Source organism: Hordeum vulgare, unplaced genomic scaffold (assembly GCF_904849725.1).
Source record: "Hordeum vulgare subsp. vulgare unplaced genomic scaffold, MorexV3_pseudomolecules_assembly, whole genome shotgun sequence".
In the NCBI taxonomy this organism is placed as follows: domain Eukaryota; kingdom Viridiplantae; phylum Streptophyta; class Magnoliopsida; order Poales; family Poaceae; genus Hordeum; species Hordeum vulgare.
This window is the reverse complement of record NW_025422552.1, coordinates 48,431-69,979: the sequence shown is the minus strand read 5'-3', so window position 1 is coordinate 69,979 and position 21,549 is coordinate 48,431. Positions and strand designations below refer to the sequence as shown.

At 35.5% G+C, this 21,549-nt stretch overlaps 1 protein-coding gene and 5 non-coding genes across 6 annotated transcripts; 2 read left to right on the top strand and 4 right to left on the bottom strand.

Annotated features, from left to right (window-relative positions):
- Positions 1 to 821: 821 nt before the first annotated feature.
- LOC123419870 (ATP synthase subunit beta, chloroplastic) lies at positions 822 to 10,404 on the bottom strand. Its single transcript, XM_045107229.1, has one exon. It carries the CDS (start codon positions 10,023 to 10,025, stop codon positions 8,529 to 8,531), a length of 1,497 nt encoding a protein of 498 aa, XP_044963164.1. The 5' UTR covers positions 10,026 to 10,404; the 3' UTR covers positions 822 to 8,528.
- Positions 1,026 to 1,112, top strand: TRNAS-GGA. The gene has a single exon. It is a non-coding gene; the product is annotated as a tRNA-Ser (tRNA).
- TRNAT-UGU lies at positions 2,328 to 2,400 on the bottom strand. Its single transcript has one exon. It is a non-coding gene; the product is annotated as a tRNA-Thr (tRNA).
- On the top strand, positions 3,997 to 4,069 carry TRNAF-GAA. The gene has a single exon. It is a non-coding gene; the product is annotated as a tRNA-Phe (tRNA).
- Positions 10,405 to 20,458: 10,054 nt separating the features above from the next.
- Positions 20,459 to 20,532, bottom strand: TRNAW-CCA. The gene has a single exon. It is a non-coding gene; the product is annotated as a tRNA-Trp (tRNA).
- A 139-nt stretch (positions 20,533 to 20,671) lies between these two features.
- TRNAP-UGG lies at positions 20,672 to 20,745 on the bottom strand. The gene has a single exon. It is a non-coding gene; the product is annotated as a tRNA-Pro (tRNA).
- Between the last annotated feature and the right edge of the window lie 804 nt (positions 20,746 to 21,549).

Below are 21,549 nucleotides of genomic sequence, written 5' to 3'. Positions count from 1 at the left end.
CTCCCCTATGCTGCCTACGGATACTAATAGAGTGGCCTGTAATCCATACCATACCATATCCTGTAGGTGTAACCTTTCGCTCAATACTCAAATCTACAATTGAAGTATCTGAAGCCGCATCAATCGAGGATACACGACGGAAGGAATTGTTAGTTCGCCTCACCTTCCCGAAGCGTGGGTTTGCTTGCTTTACAAATTTGGTTCTCTCTATGCCAACCCCTTTTCTTTTTCCTAAGACTGAGGTATAGGTAGGTCTAAAAAAAAGCAAAAAAAAAAAGAGTCAAATCGCACCATCTCTATAATAAGTAAATGCCTTTTTTTCTCCTGAGGTTGTCGGAATTATTCGCAATAAAATATTGGCTATAATTGAGAAGGTCTTATCAATGAAATTTCCATTTACACGGGATCTAGGCATAATTCCCAAGCCATTCTATATAGAATTGTTTTCATTCCTTCACAAAATAACATAAAAACAAACACATTCGATTCTTATAATTATAAATAGATTGATCCATATGCTCTAAATCCATATGTTTTAAATGGATAAGAGAGATATGGATTTTCCGCTCAGCTCAAATTGTATCCTTTTCCTTCTGCTTGGACACGAAGAGATATGCAATATTTGACTAAGACTGGATTTCATTCCACTTTCCTATTTCTGAACAACAACTTATGTCATCAACTATTTCGTGTTTTCAAAGTTATTAATTGTCTCATACTCTATTTTTGATTTCAATGGTGTAGCGTATCTTATGCAAACGGAATTCTAAGGTTTCTTTATTTTATTATGCAATAAGAAGAATTCTTGCATTCTCTTTTTCTTTAGTTGCGGGAAAACCTAAATTAAAACTTTTATTTTATAGCGAGCGCAATTTCTAGTAAAAAATCCTGTATCCTTCCACCTAGATCAAAAGGAATTTTTCCAATAGAACTAGGGAACCCCCGAGCGGTTGCGGTTGTACCTGTACTGCAGGAATAAGAAAACTCGCTATTCACTCAGTTTATTTTCCATAATAAGTTATGTAGGAAAGATGGCCGAGCGGTTCAAGGCGTAGCATTGGAACTGCTATGTAGACTTTTGTTTACCGAGGGTTCGAATCCCTCTCTTTCCGTTTTTCTTAATTCATCAACGTTAAGGATCACAATGTATCAAATCAAATAGCAATTTATTCCAGTAATAATATCTTATATTATCTTATTTTTATTTAATAGAAATTAAAAATTCTCTATAGCAAATTACTGTGGTATGTAAACATAGAGGAAAAAAGCAAAAAGGATCCTAATCCTAGGGTTAATCAATTTTAGCTAGTTGATGGGAAAATACGAATTAATGGTAATGGTCTTAGGGCTATTTAGTTCGGGGAAAGGGGAAGGGGAAGAAAATTCTATGAACCTTTCCTTTTTTCATTAAGTTCAAGTCTGACGAGAGTAATATTCTACAACTAACAACTCATTTATTTTGAGACCGACCCACTTCCTATCTAGGATTTTATTTACTAGTCCTTTATATTCCAATGTGTCAATCGTCAAATGGCTTGGCAATTTCCCCGGGTCCGATGAAGCAATATAATTTTGAACCAGACCTTTTGATCTTTGGTTATCTTTCGTAGTAATAATATCTCGGGGTTTGCAACGAAAACTTGGTATATTGACTATACGGCCATTAACTAAAATATGTCTATGGTTGACTAATTGGCGGGCCCCAGGAATGGTTGAAGCCATACCCAATCGAAAAAGGATATTATCCAAACGCATTTCAAGTAATTGTAGTAAAACCTGGCCTGTTGACCTTTTTGCTTTTCCAGCGATATGTACATATCTAAGTAATTGTCGTTCTGTCAGACCATAATGAAAACGCAATTTCTGTTTTTCTTGAAGACGAATACGATATTGCTCCTTTTTCCCAGAATTGAATTTTTTTTTAAGATTACTTCCGGATTTAGGTGTTTTTCTAGTGAGTCCTGGTAAAGCTCCCAAACGGCGTATTTTTTTTAAACGAGGTCCTCGATAACGGGACATGAAGACTCCTTTTTTTTATTGAAATTTCATTTTACACAATTAATTTCATTGTATTTACATTACAGAATACATCGAAATTAAAACTGAATTAAACTACAGGATAAACAGAGTAAAATCAACTAAAGTACCACAAAAAATGGAATTTCATCAAAATCTGTATTTTTTGTATTTTTTGTATATATATTATTTATTTTATTGTTTTGTATCTAGCAAAATAGTAAGGTAAAAAACATAAAAGATCCTGGATTCTCCATTTAATTCGGAAAAAAAGAGATTCTTGTTCGTAGAACATCGATAGAGAAAAAAAAAGCCGACTATCGGATTTGAACCGATGACCCTCGCATTACAAATGCGATGCTCTAACCTCTGAGCTAAGTGGGCTTACATAACGGAAATAGTGTAACAAATAGAAATAGGTATAGTATAGGAAATCCGTAAAATCTCAGATATTAGTTATTACTCTTAGCTATTAACTAGTTCTAAATTTGAAGTTCTACTTATAAAAAAATACTAAATAAAAAAATACTAAAACTTCTTAAAGATAAAGTTAGCTTGATATGCTTAACTATAGGATATTTAAAAAGAAAATTATAGACTTTATGGGTATTTTCATTCGATCATTATAGACTTTATTATTTGTTAATAATTTGAGGATTAATATTTCACTAAGGGGAACATAAAGTCAGAGTAAATAAAATTGATAATTCTGATTAGAAAAAAAGAATAAATATCCAGCGTTATAGTATAATTTCGAATACTATAAAAAAGTAAGACGGGAGGTGGGGGAGATAAAAAGTTTTGGATATATTGATTCGGATTGAATTGCAAATACATCAAGGATAGAATCAATGTAATTCAGAATTGCAATAAGCAAGCGGGGTCTCTCAAATAGAGTCGAACTGAACTGCTAGACTACGTTGAGTGATGAACTCAATGATTCAAAAAAAAAACTAAGAGATGGATGAAATTACACAAGGAATCCTGGTCTCAAAGAAGAGGGAAGTGGGGATATGGCGAAATCGGTAGACGCTACGGACTTGATTGTATTGAGCCTTGGTATGGAAACCTGCTAAGTGGTAACTTCCAAATTCAGAGAAACCCTGGAATTAAAAAAGGGCAATCCTGAGCCAAATCCGTGTTTTGAGAAGGGATTCTCGAACTAGAATACAAAGGAAAAGGATAGGTGCAGAGACTCAATGGAAGCTGTTCTAACGAATCGAGTTAATTACGTTGTGTTGTTAGTGGAATTCCTTCTAATTCTAAATTAGAGAAAGAGGGGTTTTATACTTTATACATTTAATAAACACGTATAGATACTGACATAGCAAACGATTAATCACAGAACTCATATTATAATATAGGTTCTTTATCTTTTTTAAAATTTCAAAATAAAATTCGAAATGATTATGAAATAAAAAACTCATATCATAATTTTATTTTGAATTATTGTGAATCCACTCCATTCGAATATTGAATAATCAAATTCTTCAATTCAAATTCAAAGTTTTGAGAACTTTTAAAAAGAAAGTGGATTAATCGGACGAGGACAAAGAGAGAGTCCCATTCTACATGTCAATACTGACAACAATGAAATTTCTAGTAAAAGGAAAATCCGTCGACTTTTTAAGTTGTGAGGGTTCAAGTCCCTCTATCCCCAAATCCTCTTTTTTTTTCTTTTTATCAATGGGTTTAAGATTCATTAGCTTTCTCATTCTACTCTTTCACAAAGGAAAGGAATGCGAAGAGAACTCAATGGATCTTATCCTATTCATTGAATAGATTTCTTTTTTATTAGAGTATCGGCAAGAAATCTTGGTTATTCACTCTATTTTTAAGTATTATTTAAGTAAACCATGCACAATGCATAGGGCTACCCCCCCCCTTTCAAATTTTGAATTTGAAATACTTTAATTGATTTTTTAGTCCTTTTAATTGACATAGATACAAATACTCTACTAGGATGATGCACAAGAAAAGGTCAGGATAGCTCAGTTGGTAGAGCAGAGGACTGAAAATCCTCGTGTCACCAGTTCAAATCTGGTTCCTGGCAGAGAAAAAAAAAGATCCACCGAATAGGTATTGATCCAAATACCTCGAGATGGATTGTGATACATATTTATTAATAATATATAATATAGATAGAGTATGATTTATTCATCTAAGTGGATAAATCTATAATATAAATATAGAGGCACTTCTTTTTAGAGAAGTTTTAAAATATACCCTTTCTTTATGATAAGGAAGGGGGTGAGATTAGGTTCCCCTTTATTTTTTTGCGTTTCTTTATTTTGTATTCCACTATTCCGACGAATATTTTTTTAGTCTTGCTTATCTTTATCTTATCTTATTTTCCTAGTTGTGCTAAGTCATGTGCGCGATACAAAGTTCCTGGTAGAGAACTTCTTTGAGTCATCCTATTTTTCTGTTCATATGAAGGAAATTAATATGTGATTTTCAAAATAGGGGAATCCAAATGAAACCCTTTTTTGGCTCAGTCTATCTGGAATGCTTTTGTATAATAGGAATTAATTATAAATAGGTATTCCGTTTCATCTAGGAAAAGAACCTAAAAATATTCCTTGACTTGAATAAAATCTGGAGTTGTGTTGTATAAGTGAGCACGAATTTCTTATCATTCAATGAGCATCTTGTATTTCATAAAAATTGGGGGTTATATAGTCCTTACGTAAGGGCCAGCCTATCCAACTTTCAGGCATTAGGATACGTTTAAGGCGCGGATGATTATCATAAGAGATTCCCACCATATCATAAGATTCGCGTTCTTGAAAATCGGCACTTCTCCAAATCCAGAAGACAGACGGAATTCTAGGATTATCCTTTTGGGCAAAGACTTTTATGCAGACTTCTTCTGGATTATCTATACCGTATTGTATTCTTGTAAGATGATACACGCTAGCTAAAGATCCACCGGGTGCTACATCATAAGCACATTGGGAGCGTAAATAATTATAACCATATACATATAAAATGACAGCAATGGAATCCCAATCCCCTGCTTTTATTTGTAAAGTCTCTATTCCTCGGTGATCAAAGCCCAAAGATCTATGAACCACCTCATGTTTGACTAGCCAATTAGATAACCAACCCTGCTGCATTGTCTTCATCTCTCCCTCTTTGTATAAATATTTCCCATTTCGGATGCAAGTTTGAAAGATTGCTCTGCTTTTTCTTTTTCTACACAAAAGAGCCCCCCCCTCCTAATTCACTAATTTGTAGGAAGGTACTGGACTTTTGGATTTTAAAAAAGTTTCAGAAGATATATCTAATGTCGATGGTGATTGATAGAGCAATTCTTGCTCATAAGTTCCTGTATGAGTACTGCGCCTAACATAAAGCTTGTGACTGGTAGTAAAACATCTTTTTTTATTTTGAGATAGAGTTCGATCCTCAACTATTTCTCGCGATATCTTCTTACGAAGTTTTGTTAGGGCATCTATAACTGCCTCCGGTTTAGGAGGGCAGCCCGGCAAGTAGACATCCACAGGAATTAACTTATCAACTCCCCGAACAGTACTATAGGAATCCGTACTGAACATTCCCCCTGTAATAGTACAGGCTCCCATAGCAATGACGTATTTTGGTTCAGGCATTTGCTCGTATAATCTCACTAAAGACGGAGCCATTTTCATTGTTACCGTACCGGCTGTTAAAATTAGGTCTGCTTGCCTAGGACTTGATCTTGGTACCAATCCATAACGATCAAAATCGAATCGTGAACCTATTAATGAAGCAAATTCAATGAAACAACAACTGGTACCGTATAGAAGGGGCCATAAACTGGAGAGTCTTGACCAATTCGAAAGATCATTTAGTGTAGTTGAAATAACAGAATTGGAACTTGTTTGGTCAAGTAAGGGAAACTCAATCAAATTCATAACTGTCTCAATAGAATCTTTTCCTTCTTTTTTTTTGTCTAAATATTCAGTTAAGACCATTCCAAGGCTCCTTTTCGCCATGCATAAACTAAACCGACAACTAAGATAAGCACGAAAATCAAAGCTTCGATAAAAACGGATACACCCAATACGTCGAAACTCATTGCCCAAGGGTATAGAAAGACGGTTTCCACATCAAAAACAACAAAAACGAGCGCAAACATATAATAGCGTATTCGGAATTGTACCCAAGCCCCTCCCATGGGTTCTATACCCGATTCATAACTAGAAAGCTTCTCTGGTCCTTCACTAACCGGGGCTAAAAGCCCTGAAATCGAAAATGCCAAAATAGGAATAAGGCTTGCTATTATTAGAAATGTCCAAAAAATATCATATTCGTGAAGCAGAAACATAATGTACTCCCATTAATGTGGAATAGGCGGAACTTAAATTAGTCAATTCAATTCAGCATTGTCAATTTATCCAGAACTTCTCTCTTTTCCTCGGTGAAACAAGAATCTTTTTTGTTCAAACAAAAGCGCTTAGTTTAGCCTTTGTTTCCTCTGTGCTGCATCTTCTTTAAAGATTCATCCAATGGAATCCCAACTCCCTTTCTTTTGGATTTCCATTCTATTTAGATATGGTGTATGTAGATCTAATTCTTATATAAAGAAAACTTTATCGTTTCACTTTGTCTCGCTTTCTCTAGAATCTCTATAAAAAAAGAATAGCTCTATCCTTTATTTACTATTTAATAATAATAAGAGACTATTAAATAAAAATGAGAATACTACTAATTAGAATAATTAGAACCTAATTAAGATAGTAGGACTAATCTATGCAGTATAATGAGAAGTAATACTATAAAAATAAAAATAAAGAACTCTATTTCAGAACTATGAGACAGAATATTCTGTTTTCTTATTTACTCTTTACTTTATTTTTTCTATTTTTCGTTTTTCTTTTCCTGTCTGTATGATTTTGATTTTCGATGAATGAGCCTTTGGTAATGCTTTTATCTCTATTCTATGTCGCAGGCGCCTATCCAGTCTATAAACAAATACTAATGCGAAAATGAAAACTATACTAAACTAAAGAAAACATAGGATAGAGATCCTAAAATAGAAAAAAGGGCATATTAGGGCTATACGGATTCGAACCGTAGACCTTCTCGGTAAAACAGATCAAACGGATTATTATCGAAATGATTTGAACTGTTTCAAAGACCCAACATGCATTTTTTTGCATTGGGCTCTTTCATAAACTGATTTAAAGATCAGTTAGTCCACCATAGTTTTTCTTTACGGAAAGATAATGAGATGGCTCCCTGTGCTCTGATTGATTTTTTGTATTATGATCTATCTAGGAGCAATACCAAAGTGTTTCAAAGGAGGATTACCTTGACTTAGGTCTGCCTCTGGTCTAAATTAAATCAACCTAAGTGAAATGGAGTCTCTATCGTTCCACTGCAAGAGTTAACTATGAGACTTCATACACCTTAAAGTTCATAGAACGAAAAGAAGTTTTTTGGAGGCCCTTATCCTCATTACGCCTAGCATTTAGTGGGCTGGATATTTACCTTATCAACTAGCAAATCCATAAGGGTTCTATTTGATTAGGCACCTGAATTGGCACCTGAATCGGACTGAACCGACTGTTTGTCAGGCTACTGTTCTCCTATTCTCTCGAATCTATGAAGTAAGACATTGATTTTGCAATAAGATCGATTATGTTCATTGCATAATAAGCTCCTTTGAAAAGCATTGGCGCACGTGTAAACGAGTTGCTCTACCGAACTGAGCTATAGCCCTTATCAGAGATATCTTAACATATAGAGAATTTCTTGTCAAGATGAATATTTTCTAATGCCAGAGGATATCCCTTTGATCTGTATCTGTTTAGTATTTAGTTTAGTATTTAGTATATAACAGACCAATAACAGAGCGGTATTGCTTAGAAAAGGGATTCAATATATAATCGATCGAAGTAATGGGTCTTCCTTTGTGGTGATAAATTGCCTACTTAACTCAGTGGTTAGAGTATTGCTTTCATACGGCGGGAGTCATTGGTTCAAATCCAATAGTAGGTAAGTAGGTAGAAAAATTACTAGATAGCATTGGACTTACTTCGCTTCGCTATCTAATAACTTTTTCTACCCCTCTTCCCTTTTTCTTTGTATCAACTATAAACCACTGGATTGTCTTCAATTGGATGGGGGAATCCAATTGACAGCCTCGATTCGTATCCTAGCTCGTCTGAGAGCGAGCTTCGCTTCAACCAAATCTTTCGTACCCTCAGCTTTACTCAAGTTAGCTTCGGCTATTTCAAGTGCCTTTTGAGCTTCTTCCGGATCAATATCACTACCCAGTTCCGCATCATTTCCTAAAATGATGATCTCATTATTAACTATTCTCGCAAAACCGCTCCACAGAACCGCCGTTAACCATTGGTCGTTGAGGAGGCGTATTCTCAAAGGACCCATATCTACTGCTGTGTTAATAGGGGCGTGGTTTGGTAATACGCCAATTTGGCCACTATTCGTGGATAAAATGATTTCTTTCACTTCACAATCCCAAATAATTCGCTTAGGAGTCAGTACATAAAGATTTAATTTCATTTCTGCGATTTGTTCTCCTCTTCTAAGGTTATAGCTTTCGTGCTAGCTTCATCGATGTTACCCACCAAATAAAAAGCCTGTTCAGGTAGGCCGTCTAATTCTCCGGAAAGGATTAGTTGAAATCCCCTAATAGTTTCCGCAAGAGCAACATACTTTCCTGGAGAACCAGTAAAAACTTCTGCCACAAAGAACGGTTGTGATAAGAAACGCTCAATTTTTCTTGCTCTTGCTACAGTTAAACGATCCTCTTCCGATAATTCATCCAAGCCAAGAATTGCGATAATGTCCTGAAGTTCTTTGTAACGTTGTAAAGTTTCCTTAACTCTTTGCGCAGTTTCATAATGTTCGTTGCCAACGATCCGAGGCTGTAACATAGTTGATGTTGAATCTAAAGGATCTACTGCTGGATAAATACCCTTGGAAGCTAATCCTCTGGAAAGTACGGTAGTAGCATCCAAATGTGCAAATGTTGTGGCAGGGGCAGGGTCGGTCAAATCGTCCGCAGGTACATAAACTGCTTGAATCGAAGTTATAGATCCCTTTTTAGTAGAAGCAATTCTTTCTTGCAAAGAACCCATTTCTGTACTAAGAGTAGGTTGATAACCCACTGCGGAGGGCATTCTCCCTAATAAAGCGGATACCTCTGATCCTGCTTGAACAAAACGAAAGATATTATCGATAAATAAAAGCACGTCTTGCTTATTAACATCTCGGAAATATTCTGCCATAGTTAGGGCAGTTAAACCAACTCTCATACGAGCTCCCGGTGGTTCATTCATTTGGCCATAGACTAGAGCTACCTTTGATTCTTCAATATTTTTTTCATTAATTACTCCGGATTCCTTCATTTCCATATAAAGATCATTTCCTTCACGAGTCCGTTCCCCTACTCCACCGAATACGGATACGCCCCCATGAGCTTTAGCAATGTTATTGATTAATTCCATGATCAGTACTGTTTTACCTACTCCAGCCCCCCCAAATAGTCCTATTTTTCCTCCACGTCGATAAGGAGCTAAAAGATCGACGACCTTAATACCTGTTTCAAAGATGGATAATTTCGTATCTAACTCGATAAAGGCAGGCGCAGATCTATGAATAGGGAACGTTGCACTACTATCTACAGGACCCAAATTGTCAACAGGCTCCCCAAGAACGTTGAAAATTCGTCCGAGAGTAGCTCCACCGACCGGAACACTGAGAGGAGCTCCCGTGTCAATCACTTCCATTCCTCTCATCAACCCGTCCGTAGCACTCATAGCTACAGCTCTAACTCGATTATTTCCTAATAATTGTTGTACCTCACAAGTCACATTAATTTGCTTATCGGCAGTGTCTCTACTCTGGACTACTAAAGCGTTATAAATATAAGGTAACTTGCCCGGGGGAAAAGTGACATCCAGCACGGGTCCAATAATTTGATCGATACGACCTGTACTTTTTTCTTCACTTGTGGAAACCCCGGGACGAGAAGTAGTAGGATTGGTTCTCATAATTATCACATAATTAAAAAAAAGGAATTTGTCGAAATTTTTCTTTTTTTATTGTTGAATAATGCCAAATCAAATCAAAAAAAATCCAAAAGTAAAAAGGAAATGAATTAGTTAATTCAATAAGAGAGAAAAGGGGACCAGGACTTGATTTCGTTGCCCAAGCGAATCCCATTCAATCGTTTACTCATGGAATGAGTCCGTTGGAAAGTTCAATCAATCTTTTTTTCATATACATTTTGCCTTTTGTGGAGGATCTGTGCCTACTCTACTTTCCTATCTAGGACTTCGATATACAAAATATATACTACTGTGAAGCATAGATTGCTGTCAACAAAGAATTTTATTAGTATTTAGTTAGGTATTTGCATTCCAAATAAGAAAAGAGACCTATTAAGAACTTGTAAAATAAGGATTAGGGATTAATTTGGGTTGCGCTATACCTATCAAAGAGTATACAATAATGATGGATTTGGTAAATCAAATCCATGGTTTAATAACGAACCGTGTTAACTTACCATAACAACAACTCAATTCCTATCGAATTCCTATAGTGGAATTCCTATAGGATAGAACATACACAGGGTGTACGCATTATATATGAATGAAACATATTCATTAACCTAAGCATGCCCTCAATTTTCTTTAATGAGTTGATATTATATTAATTGAATATCCTTTTTGTTTTACGAGATTTTTGCTAAAGTTTCATTTACGCCTAATTAACATCGAGTAGACCCTGTTATTGTGAGAATTCTTAATTCAAGAGTTGTAGGGAGGGACTTATGTCACCACAAACAGAAACTAAAGCAGGTGTTGGATTTCAAGCTGGTGTTAAAGATTATAAATTGACTTACTACACCCCAGAGTATGAAACTAAGGATACTGATATCTTGGCAGCATTCCGAGTAAGTCCTCAGCCTGGGGTTCCGCCCGAAGAAGCAGGGGCTGCAGTAGCTGCCGAATCTTCTACTGGTACATGGACAACTGTTTGGACTGATGGACTTACCAGTCTTGATCGTTACAAAGGACGATGCTATCACATCGAGCCTGTTGCTGGGGAAGACAGCCAATGGATCTGTTATGTAGCTTATCCATTAGACCTATTTGAGGAGGGTTCCGTTACTAACATGTTTACTTCCATTGTGGGTAACGTATTTGGGTTCAAAGCCCTACGTGCTCTACGTTTGGAGGATCTACGAATTCCCCCTACTTATTCAAAAACTTTCCAAGGCCCGCCTCATGGTATCCAAGTTGAAAGAGATAAGTTGAACAAGTATGGCCGTCCTTTATTGGGATGTACTATTAAACCAAAATTGGGATTATCCGCAAAAAATTATGGTAGAGCGTGTTATGAGTGTCTACGTGGTGGACTTGATTTTACCAAAGATGATGAAAACGTAAACTCACAACCATTTATGCGCTGGAGAGACCGTTTTGTCTTTTGTGCCGAAGCTATTTATAAATCACAGGCCGAAACCGGTGAAATCAAGGGGCATTACTTGAATGCGACTGCGGGTACATGTGAAGAAATGATTAAGAGAGCTGTATTTGCGAGAGAATTAGGGGTTCCTATTGTAATGCATGACTACTTAACCGGGGGATTCACCGCAAATACTACTTTGGCTCACTATTGCCGCGACAATGGCTTACTTCTTCACATTCACCGTGCAATGCATGCAGTTATTGATAGACAGAAAAATCATGGTATGCATTTCCGTGTATTAGCTAAAGCATTGCGTATGTCTGGGGGAGATCATATCCACTCCGGTACAGTAGTAGGTAAGTTAGAAGGGGAACGCGAAATGACTTTAGGTTTTGTTGATTTATTGCGCGATGATTTTATTGAAAAAGATCGTGCTCGCGGTATCTTTTTCACTCAGGACTGGGTATCCATGCCAGGTGTTATACCGGTAGCTTCAGGTGGTATTCATGTTTGGCATATGCCAGCTCTGACCGAAATCTTTGGGGACGATTCTGTATTACAATTTGGTGGAGGAACTTTAGGACATCCTTGGGGGAATGCACCTGGTGCAGCAGCTAATCGAGTGGCTTTAGAAGCTTGTGTACAAGCTCGTAACGAAGGGCGTGATCTTGCTCGCGAAGGTAATGAAATTATCCGAGCAGCTTGCAAATGGAGTCCTGAACTAGCCGCAGCTTGTGAAGTATGGAAGGCGATCAAATTCGAGTTCGAGCCGGTAGATACTATCGATAAGAAGGTCTAAAAAAAAATAAACGAAATAAAAAGAGAAAAAAATAAGTTATGAAATGCAGTAATTCTTCTTTATTCTTCTAATTGATTGCAATTAAACTCGGCTCAATCTTTTTTTTTATAAAAAAGATTGAGCCGAATAAAAATAGATCATGATATGATCATGAGACTTGACAAATCGAGATTCGTCTATTCTATATATCTAGAATATATATATATATTAAGGTATAATACAATAAAGAAATAAAAAGAAAATAATAAAATATAGTAGTATCATATGATAATGGAATCAAATACGCAGTATTTACAGAAAAAAGTCTTCGTTTATTGGGAAAGAATCAATATACTTTTAATGTCGAATCGGGATTCACTAAGACAGAAATAAAGCATTGGTTCAAACTCTTCTTTGGATTAAGGTGGTAGCTGTGAATAGCCATCGACTACCTGGAAAAGGTAGAAGAATAGGACCTATTCTGGGCCGTACAATGCATTACAGACGTATGATCATTACCCTTCAACCGGGTTATTCTATTCCACTTCTAGATAGAGAAAAAAACTAAAGGAGAATGAATGAAAAAAGACATAGTTTGGAAGTTAGACCTTTTTATAAGACTCTCTTTCAATTTCAAAAAAGAGGACGTTTGAAACTTTTAACAGGCGTAATCGTGAGTCAACATGCTAGAACTAGATAAGGAAGTTTTCTATAACCTTAATAAAAAGGATAAAAAGGTAGTTTTAGTTTATGACTCCGATCAAGAGCGAGAAATCCTTGATTTGGGATTGGACATAGAACCTGGACCCATCGGAGAGACGTTGAAAGGAGCGTATCCTGATGGTAAGAATTATACTTTCGTGGAAATACAGCGCTATAGACTTCAGTGTGGTAGAGTAGACGTTTTGTTCCTAATTTTTCTGGACCAAACCTCCGCTCCGACCCAACGATACAATGAATTTTTTCTGTTCATATTCATAAATAAAAAAGATTAGGAATCGCAATGCTACTATATGCGTCCAGAGCAGTATTTTGAATACTATTCTTCTATAATCCATTATTGCGCGGGGTCTTACTAACAGGACTTCGCGGCACAGGACGGGTCTTCGTCGAAAAGCTAACACCACCCGGCATTTTCATACCCTTTCTTTGGGTGGTATATCGCCTTTAAAAGTCTAAGAGGGTAGTAGGGGGGATCTTAAGAGGGTAGTAGGGGATCTTAAGAGGGTAGTAGGGGATCTATAGTAGGTAAGATAATTTGCCCTTTGATTTTGATTGAATATACTATTTTTCTGCCTTTACCACGCATTATTGTATGCGCTTCTAGAGAAGTATGTATGCAGGAAGTAAATTCTAGTCGCTTTCTTTTGAATCCAATTTCAAATTAGATTAGAAAGATAGAAAGGCCATGAGGATGGGAAAATAAAAAAAATCTTTTTAATTAGTTCTCCTTTTTTGGAATTTTCTTATTATCCTTATCATTTTTTTTACAGAATATTTTGCAAACTAAAAAAATACAATAGTCAATATTCCTTATAATAGATATACTTAATTATATCATAAGAATCTTAAGATATTTTTCGACTAGATAGAAATAGTAAATTTGAATTGAGACACCTATTCCATGACGGATTTAAACTTACCTTCTATTTTCGTGCCTTTAGTAGGCTTAGTATTTCCGGCAATTGCAATGACTTCTTTATTTCTTTATGTGCAAAAAAAAAAGATTGTCTAGTATTTTTTAGTGTAAGTAATATAATATGGTAGGGTATGTGACTTTTTCTACACACACTTTCTACACACAAATGAAAAACGGCTATGGATGCAGATATAGGCTACGAGCATAAATGCATGAATATGCAGAGCTTGGTATAGCGAGTTTTTTTTTATTTATTTTAATTGAATCAACGAATATTTTTTGAATAGAAAGTCAATGTATCTAACCTATTATTTCACAGGAGTACTAGTTGCTGAAGGCGATTTCAGAATCAAAAAAAGTAAAGGCAAAATTATTTAGCTTATTCTCTCAATTTCAATCGACCGCTGCTGGATTTAGTATATCTAATATGAATTGGCGATCAGAACACATATGGGTAGAACTTCTAAAAGGTTCTCGAAAAAGGAGTAATTTTTTCTGGGCCTGTATTCTTTTTCTAGGTTCACTAGGATTCTTATTGGTTGGGACTTCCAGTTATCTTGGTAAGAATATTATATCTATACTTCCATCTCAAGAAATTCTTTTTTTTCCGCAGGGGGTCGTGATGTCTTTCTACGGAATCGCAGGCCTATTCATTAGCTCCTACCTGTGGTGTACTATTTTGTGGAATGTAGGTAGTGGTTATGACCGATTCGATAGAAAAGAGGGAATAGTTTGCATTTTTCGTTGGGGATTCCCTGGAATAAAACGTCGCGTCTTCCTTCGATTCCTTATGCGGGATATCCAATCAATTAGAATTCAGGTTAAAGAGGGTCTTTATCCTCGTCGTATTCTTTATATGGAAATCCGGGGCCAGGGGATCATTCCCTTGACTCGTACTGATGATAAGTTTTTTACTCCACGAGAAATTGAACAAAAAGCTGCCGAATTGGCCTATTTCTTGCGCGTACCAATTGAAGTATTTTGAGGTATCTTTTTTGAACTGAATTGAATGAAGAAAAGATAAATTGGAAGAAGAAAAGTTTTCTCAACATGGGGAGGAAGTCCCTTCGAAATTGGATTTGTTATTGTAAGGGGATTTTTAAGTATTTATCTAAAGGAAGGAACAAACGAGGATAAGATAAAATTATTTTAAATTTTTTTTGTCGAAGTTAGATATATTGCATACTATTCTTCTCTTCCATTTTCACCCGAAAGGGCTTTTTTTATTCTATTTCACTATTTCATTCCATCTAGATCTAAGAAAGAACCCAATGCACTGAAATTCCACTAATATACAAAAAAGAAGAATAGATACAGGGTATCAAACCTATAGAGTTTTTGCTTCAAAGAAATAGAAATATCATGAAATAGAAATATCATCATATAGAGTCAGGGAATGGAATAGAGTCAGCGAATGAAGCATATTCATTAACAACTCCATTTACAGATCAAAAATGAAAAAAAAGAAAGCATTGCCTTCTTTACTATATCTTGTATTTATCGTACTTTTGCCTTGGGGGGTCTCTTCCTCATTTAACAAATGTCTGGAACTTTGGATTAAGAATTGGTGGAATACCAGGCAATCCGAAACTCTCTTAACTGATATTCAAGAGAAAAGGATTCTAGAAAGATTCATAGAATTAGAAGAACTTTCTCTCTTGGACGAGATGATAAAAGGGAAACTAAAGACACATGTACAAAAACCTCCTACAGGAATACACAAGGAAATAATACAATGGGTCAAAATAAATAATGAGGATCATCTCCATATCATTTTGCATTTCTCGACAAATATAATCTGTTTGGCTATTCTAAGTGGTTCTTTTTTTCTGGGTAAAGAGGAACTTGTCATTTTGAATTCTTGGGTTCAGGAATTCTTCTATAATTTAAATGACTCAATAAAAGCTTTTTTTATTCTTTTAGTTACTGATTTTTTTGTTGGATTTCACTCCACCCGTGGTTGGGAACTAGTAATTCGTTGGGTCTATAACGATTTTGGATGGGCTCCTAATGAGCTTATTTTCACTATTTTTGTTTGTAGTTTTCCAGTAATTCTAGATACATGTTTGAAATTTTGGGTCTTTTTTTGTTTAAACCGTCTATCTCCTTCGCTTGTAGTCATTTATCATTCAATTAGTGAAGCATAAATTCATTTGATCTCCCGATATTAATATTAATCAAATTAGCATCTTTCTTTAGAAAGAAAGCCCTTTTCCATTTTACCAAAATTCTTTCTATTTATACCTGCTTTAAGGTATTCATCATTGCAGTACAACTGTTGCAGTAGAATGCCAACAAATTCGTGTATAGGGAACTAGATTAGCTTAGCTACCTATCTAATTTATTGTAGAAATTCTGGGATCTGTGATTGGACATGGAAAATAGAAATACTTTTTCTTGGGTAAAGGAACAGATAACTCGATCGATTTCTGTATCGATCATGATATACGTAATAACTCGGACATCTATTTCAAATGCATATCCCATTTTTGCGCAGCAGGGTTATGAAAACCCACGAGAAGCAACTGGGCGAATTGTATGTGCCAATTGCCATTTAGCTAGCAAGCCCGTCGATATTGAAGTTCCCCAAGCTGTGCTTCCCGATACTGTATTTGAAGCAGTTCTTCGAATTCCTTATGATATGCAATTGAAACAAGTTCTTGCTAATGGAAAAAAGGGAGGGTTGAATGTAGGTGCTGTTCTTATTTTGCCCGAGGGATTTGAATTAGCGCCGCCCGACCGTATTTCCCCTGAGTTAAAAGAAAAGATAGGAAATCTTGCTTTTCAGAGTTATCGTCCCGATAAAAAAAATATTCTTGTGATAGGCCCTGTTCCCGGTAAGAAATATAGTGAAATTGTCTTTCCCATTCTTTCCCCTGATCCTGCTACGAAGAAAGATGCTCATTTCTTAAAATATCCTATATATGTAGGGGGAAACCGAGGAAGAGGACAGATCTATCCTGATGGTAGCAAGAGTAACAATACAGTCTATAATGCTACGTCAACAGGTATAGTAAGAAAAATACTACGTAAAGAAAAAGGGGGGTATGAAATATCCATAGTTGATGCATCAGATGGACGCCAAGTGATTGATATTATACCTCCCGGACCAGAACTTCTTGTTTCAGAGGGGGAATCCATCAAGATTGATCAACCATTAACAAGCAATCCTAATGTGGGAGGTTTTGGTCAGGGGGACGCAGAAATCGTGCTTCAGGATCCATTACGTGTCCAAGGCCTTTTGTTCTTCTTCGCATCCGTTATTTTGGCACAAGTTTTTTTGGTTCTCAAAAAGAAACAGTTTGAAAAGGTTCAATTGTACGAAATGAATTTCTAGGTCCCGGAATTTCTTACCATCAAGTTGGTAAAAAGCCTCGATTTATTGGCAATTGCTAGAATTATCTATGATCTTTTTTGGAAATCCTTTTTTTGTTTAGACTTTTTTTTGTTTACGAGATGTCTGGAATTCCTTATTTATATCTCATGCAAAAGAAGAGAATCCAAGGCAAAGGCGAGAACAATAAAATTTAAATTTCTTTCGAGGGATTGCAGGTCTTCTTAATCGTCTATTCGGCACAAGAAAAAGGCTTTTTCTTGTGCCGATTCTTCTTGTATCAAAATAAGAATCCTTTTTCTTCCTAATTCGTCAAAGATTACTTTACTATTTCTTCTTTATTCGGGTCTGTCTCTTGGGCCTCTTTTTCTTTTGCTTAGGTTTAGCCGAGGTAGTGGACAAACAGAGGGGAAGAAAATATGGCGGGGGACAAATTTCTTGTGATTGTAAGCAAATAGAATTGCTTGGCTTGTTTAATTAAGTTTAACTTCAAACTTACAGAAATTTTGCAAAAAAAAGTAAACTCTTCCATTGAAGGTTTTTTTTTTATTTTTAGGCTAGTTGAATAGTTTTGATTAAGGTTTTATTAGTTTATTACTCGAAACTAAATCAAGGATTTTCAGGATACTTCCTTTGTGGAATAAGATATTGGATCCTCGAGTGATCTCTTTTTCTTGTTGCTTCATAAGAGTGAATCGAATAGATTCAATTCGCGTTATAAGAGTAAAAATTCCGCGGGTCCTTTCCGCTCTAATCAGATAAAGGGGGTAAGGACCCGCTAAGCTCCTACTTTTTCATGTTTACAATCTGGTCCCTCCGATTACTATAGAGATGAACCCAATCCAGAATATGAACCATAAAAGAAAACACCTACTAAACCAATCACAGGAATACCAGCTACAGTACCTATCAGCCAAAGAGGAATTCTTCCAGTAGTATCGGCCATTTCCCCTACTTTCCTCCACATTTTATCAATTGGTCATGCTAGAGACAAAAACAGTCATGGGTAGTTATAAGGATGGTATCTTTCCAAATGGGATAAGAGAATTCTTATTAGTCTCTTTCTTTCTCTCAATTGAAGAAGTAATTGGAAAATAAAACAGCAAGTACAAAAATGAGTAATAAACCCCAGTATAGACTGGTACGATTCAATTCAACATTTTGTTCATTCGGGTTTGATTGTGTCATAGTTCTATAGTTGGAATTTGGTTTATCGTTGGATGAACTGCATTGCTGATATTGATCCCAAGAAAAAAACAGTAGGTACAGCTAGTCCGTGAATAGCCAGCCATCGCACTGTAAAAATAGGATAGGTTCGATCTATGGTCATTGAGGGCCTCCTAAAAGGATCTACTAAATTCATCGAGTTGTTCTAAAGAATCAAAACGGTCGGTTATTAACGGAATTCCTTGTCGGCTTTCCGTGAAATATTCGTTTGGCCTAGGACTTCCAAACACGTCATAAGCTAAACCCGTACTGACAAATAACCAACCCGCAATGAATAGGGAAGGTATAGTAATGCTATGAATAACCCAGTATCGAATACTGGTAATAATATCAGCAAAAGAACGTTCTCCCGTGCTTCCAGACATGCTGAACTCCCAAAATTTTTGTACATTCAAAAAAGGAATTGATTCCGTAAAAGATGGGATCAACCAGTAAATAGAAAATTACTGATATTTCATCCTTGTGAGATTGTCAATTTTGTACCAAAGGTGTATTTTGAGTATACCGAATTAGTATAGCTATCCTTCCTATGGCACAGCAATCTGGTTTTGCCTGGTTCCGAAACATAATTACTTTTTTTTGTCTATAGGTAAGCTATATGTTATTCAAGGCGTCAATAGAAAACCCCTTTTTTGTAGGTTCTATTTATTTTCCTTGGCTTCGGAATAATAGAGTAATTCGGAATAGCAGCCAAAATCTTGGGAAAATCTAAGTTAATGATCAATAGGTTTGGATAAATAATTTAGGAAGGATATTCTCATACTGACACAATACAAGGACAAGTATATATATGTGAAATTTATCCTTTCATAATTCGTAATTAATCCTTGTCTTGTTTGTTGGATTAGGTCTAACTTTCTTGACCAAACTGCGAGCGTGGAACTTTACGAGATGAAATAGGGAAAGACAGAAGATAGAATAGAACTTAAAAGGATAATTGAAGTGACTCGTCTTCGAATCTACTTTGGTTGGAGTTCGAAAAAGGAATAAAAATAAAGTAAATTCAAGGAAGAGCTTTCTTTTTTTTTTAACAGACCCTCGGGAGGTCGTGGAATGCTTTTCTTCTCCTCTTATTCCATATAGAATACAATCAGTTAAAATTAAAATAAGAAGGAATAGGGGAATATTCGATCGTTCAGTCCAAAAAGAGGGTCCTATTGAAAAAGAAATTATCCAAAATAGAAAGAAGTTTTTTTTTCAAATTCAATTGTTTATTTATCTCTTATTCCGAAATTTCCCTGAAAATCCAATTTCATTTTTTCATTCAATGGGGTTATATGATCTAGTTCTTAATATTATTACTTTACTCAATTGAAAAATTCCATAACAAATCTCTTGATTCGAAATTAGGGACTCATGTATCATCTGATGAATCCACTTTCTTTTACACTTCTGTATCTCACTCTATCTTGTTTTTTAGTATTATCTAAAATAACTGATGAATTATGAATTTTCCATAACTTAGGTAAATGCTTTACCAACATATGTAGTGTAGTAAAAAAAAATAAATGGAATTTAACTCTTTCATGCTTACTTTAACTAGTTATTTCGGTTTTCTACTGGCTGCTTTAACTATAACCCCAGCTCTATTTATTGGCTTGAACAAGATACGTCTTATTTGAATTGACTGAATAATAATAATTCAGAAAAGCAAAATCTTTCTTTGGGATTCCTGATATTCTACGACTCTTTTCCAGACTAATTAGGAATTCTTTTCTTGGTCATTGAGATTCGTGGATAATTTAGAGTACTATTTAGGGATAGATCGTACCTCTTTTTTTATCCCCCCGAACAAATCGAAATGATTGAAGTTTTTCTATTTGGAATCGTCTTAGGCCTAATTCCTATTACTTTAGCGGGATTATTCGTGACTGCGTATTTGCAATACAGGCGTGGGGATCAGTTGGATCTTTGATTGAGTCATTTTTTTTTTTTTATTGACCTCCTCTCTGGTCTGGAGGAGGTCAAATTGGAGTTACAATTCAATTTTGTTAAATTATTTTACTCTGCTTCGACATAAGATAGATGGAATCACGCTCTGTAGGATTTGAACCTACGACATCGGGTTTTGGAGACCCGCGTTCTACCGAACTGAACTAAGAGCGCTTTCATTCATTCAAAAAGAAAATCTTTTTCTATTCCTAATGTATCTCACGTACGTATAGTCTCCACAAATTCCAGTTATACCCACTTTACTTTAATTGATCTCGTTGCTACTGCCTATAAAGAAGAAAGAAGTAATAGGTAGGGATGACAGGATTTGAACCTGTGACATTTTGTACCCAAAACAAACGCGCTACCAAGCTGCGCTACATCCCTTTTCCAAATTAAATTGTTGTGCAATGCCATTGTACACAATTCCTGTCTTCTTTTCCACATCATAATTTTCTTATTCTTTCTCTATCTATATATAGAACCCTCGTGTCATTTCTTCTTTTTGGTCTCATATAATTAAGGAATTATATACAGCTAAAATCCAATAGAATTTCGCCTATAAAAGAAAGATTACTTTTCCTTGATAATATATAGGAAGAAGGGGTCATCTTTTTATTTTTTAGGGATAGGACAATTTCGGAAAATTTCGTCGATTATGGTTCAGTTTATATATAGCATAAGTTTATGATCATATATGTATTCCAACAAGGAAGGAGGATTTTCAATGCGGGATATAAAAACATATCTCTCTGTAGCACCCGTGCTAAGTACTCTATGGTTTGGTGCTTTAGCAGGTTTATTGATAGAAATTAATCGTTTATTCCCGGATGCTTTGTCATTCCCTTTTTTTTAATTCTAGTTATTGCTATGGGAGGGATAGATTTCTTCGTGATATGACAAAATTTTATCTTATCCTTTTCAATCTTTTTTTAGTATCGGAAGGAAAAAGAAAGAAAAGATGGATTGGGTTGAACCTCAGAGTCATTAAAAATTTGGTAAACCCTATTTTTAAAAATAGAAATTCAATTTAAAGGGGTACCCAAGCTAAATCAGGCCTCAGAAATCAGAGCATAGAAAAAGGCGGGGCTGACTAATTAAATGAAAGGATTTCGAACCAAAATCTTTGCTAATTCGACAAGGATTGTATTCTTTAATTATTTCTCTATTTTTTATTACTTAATTTAAGAA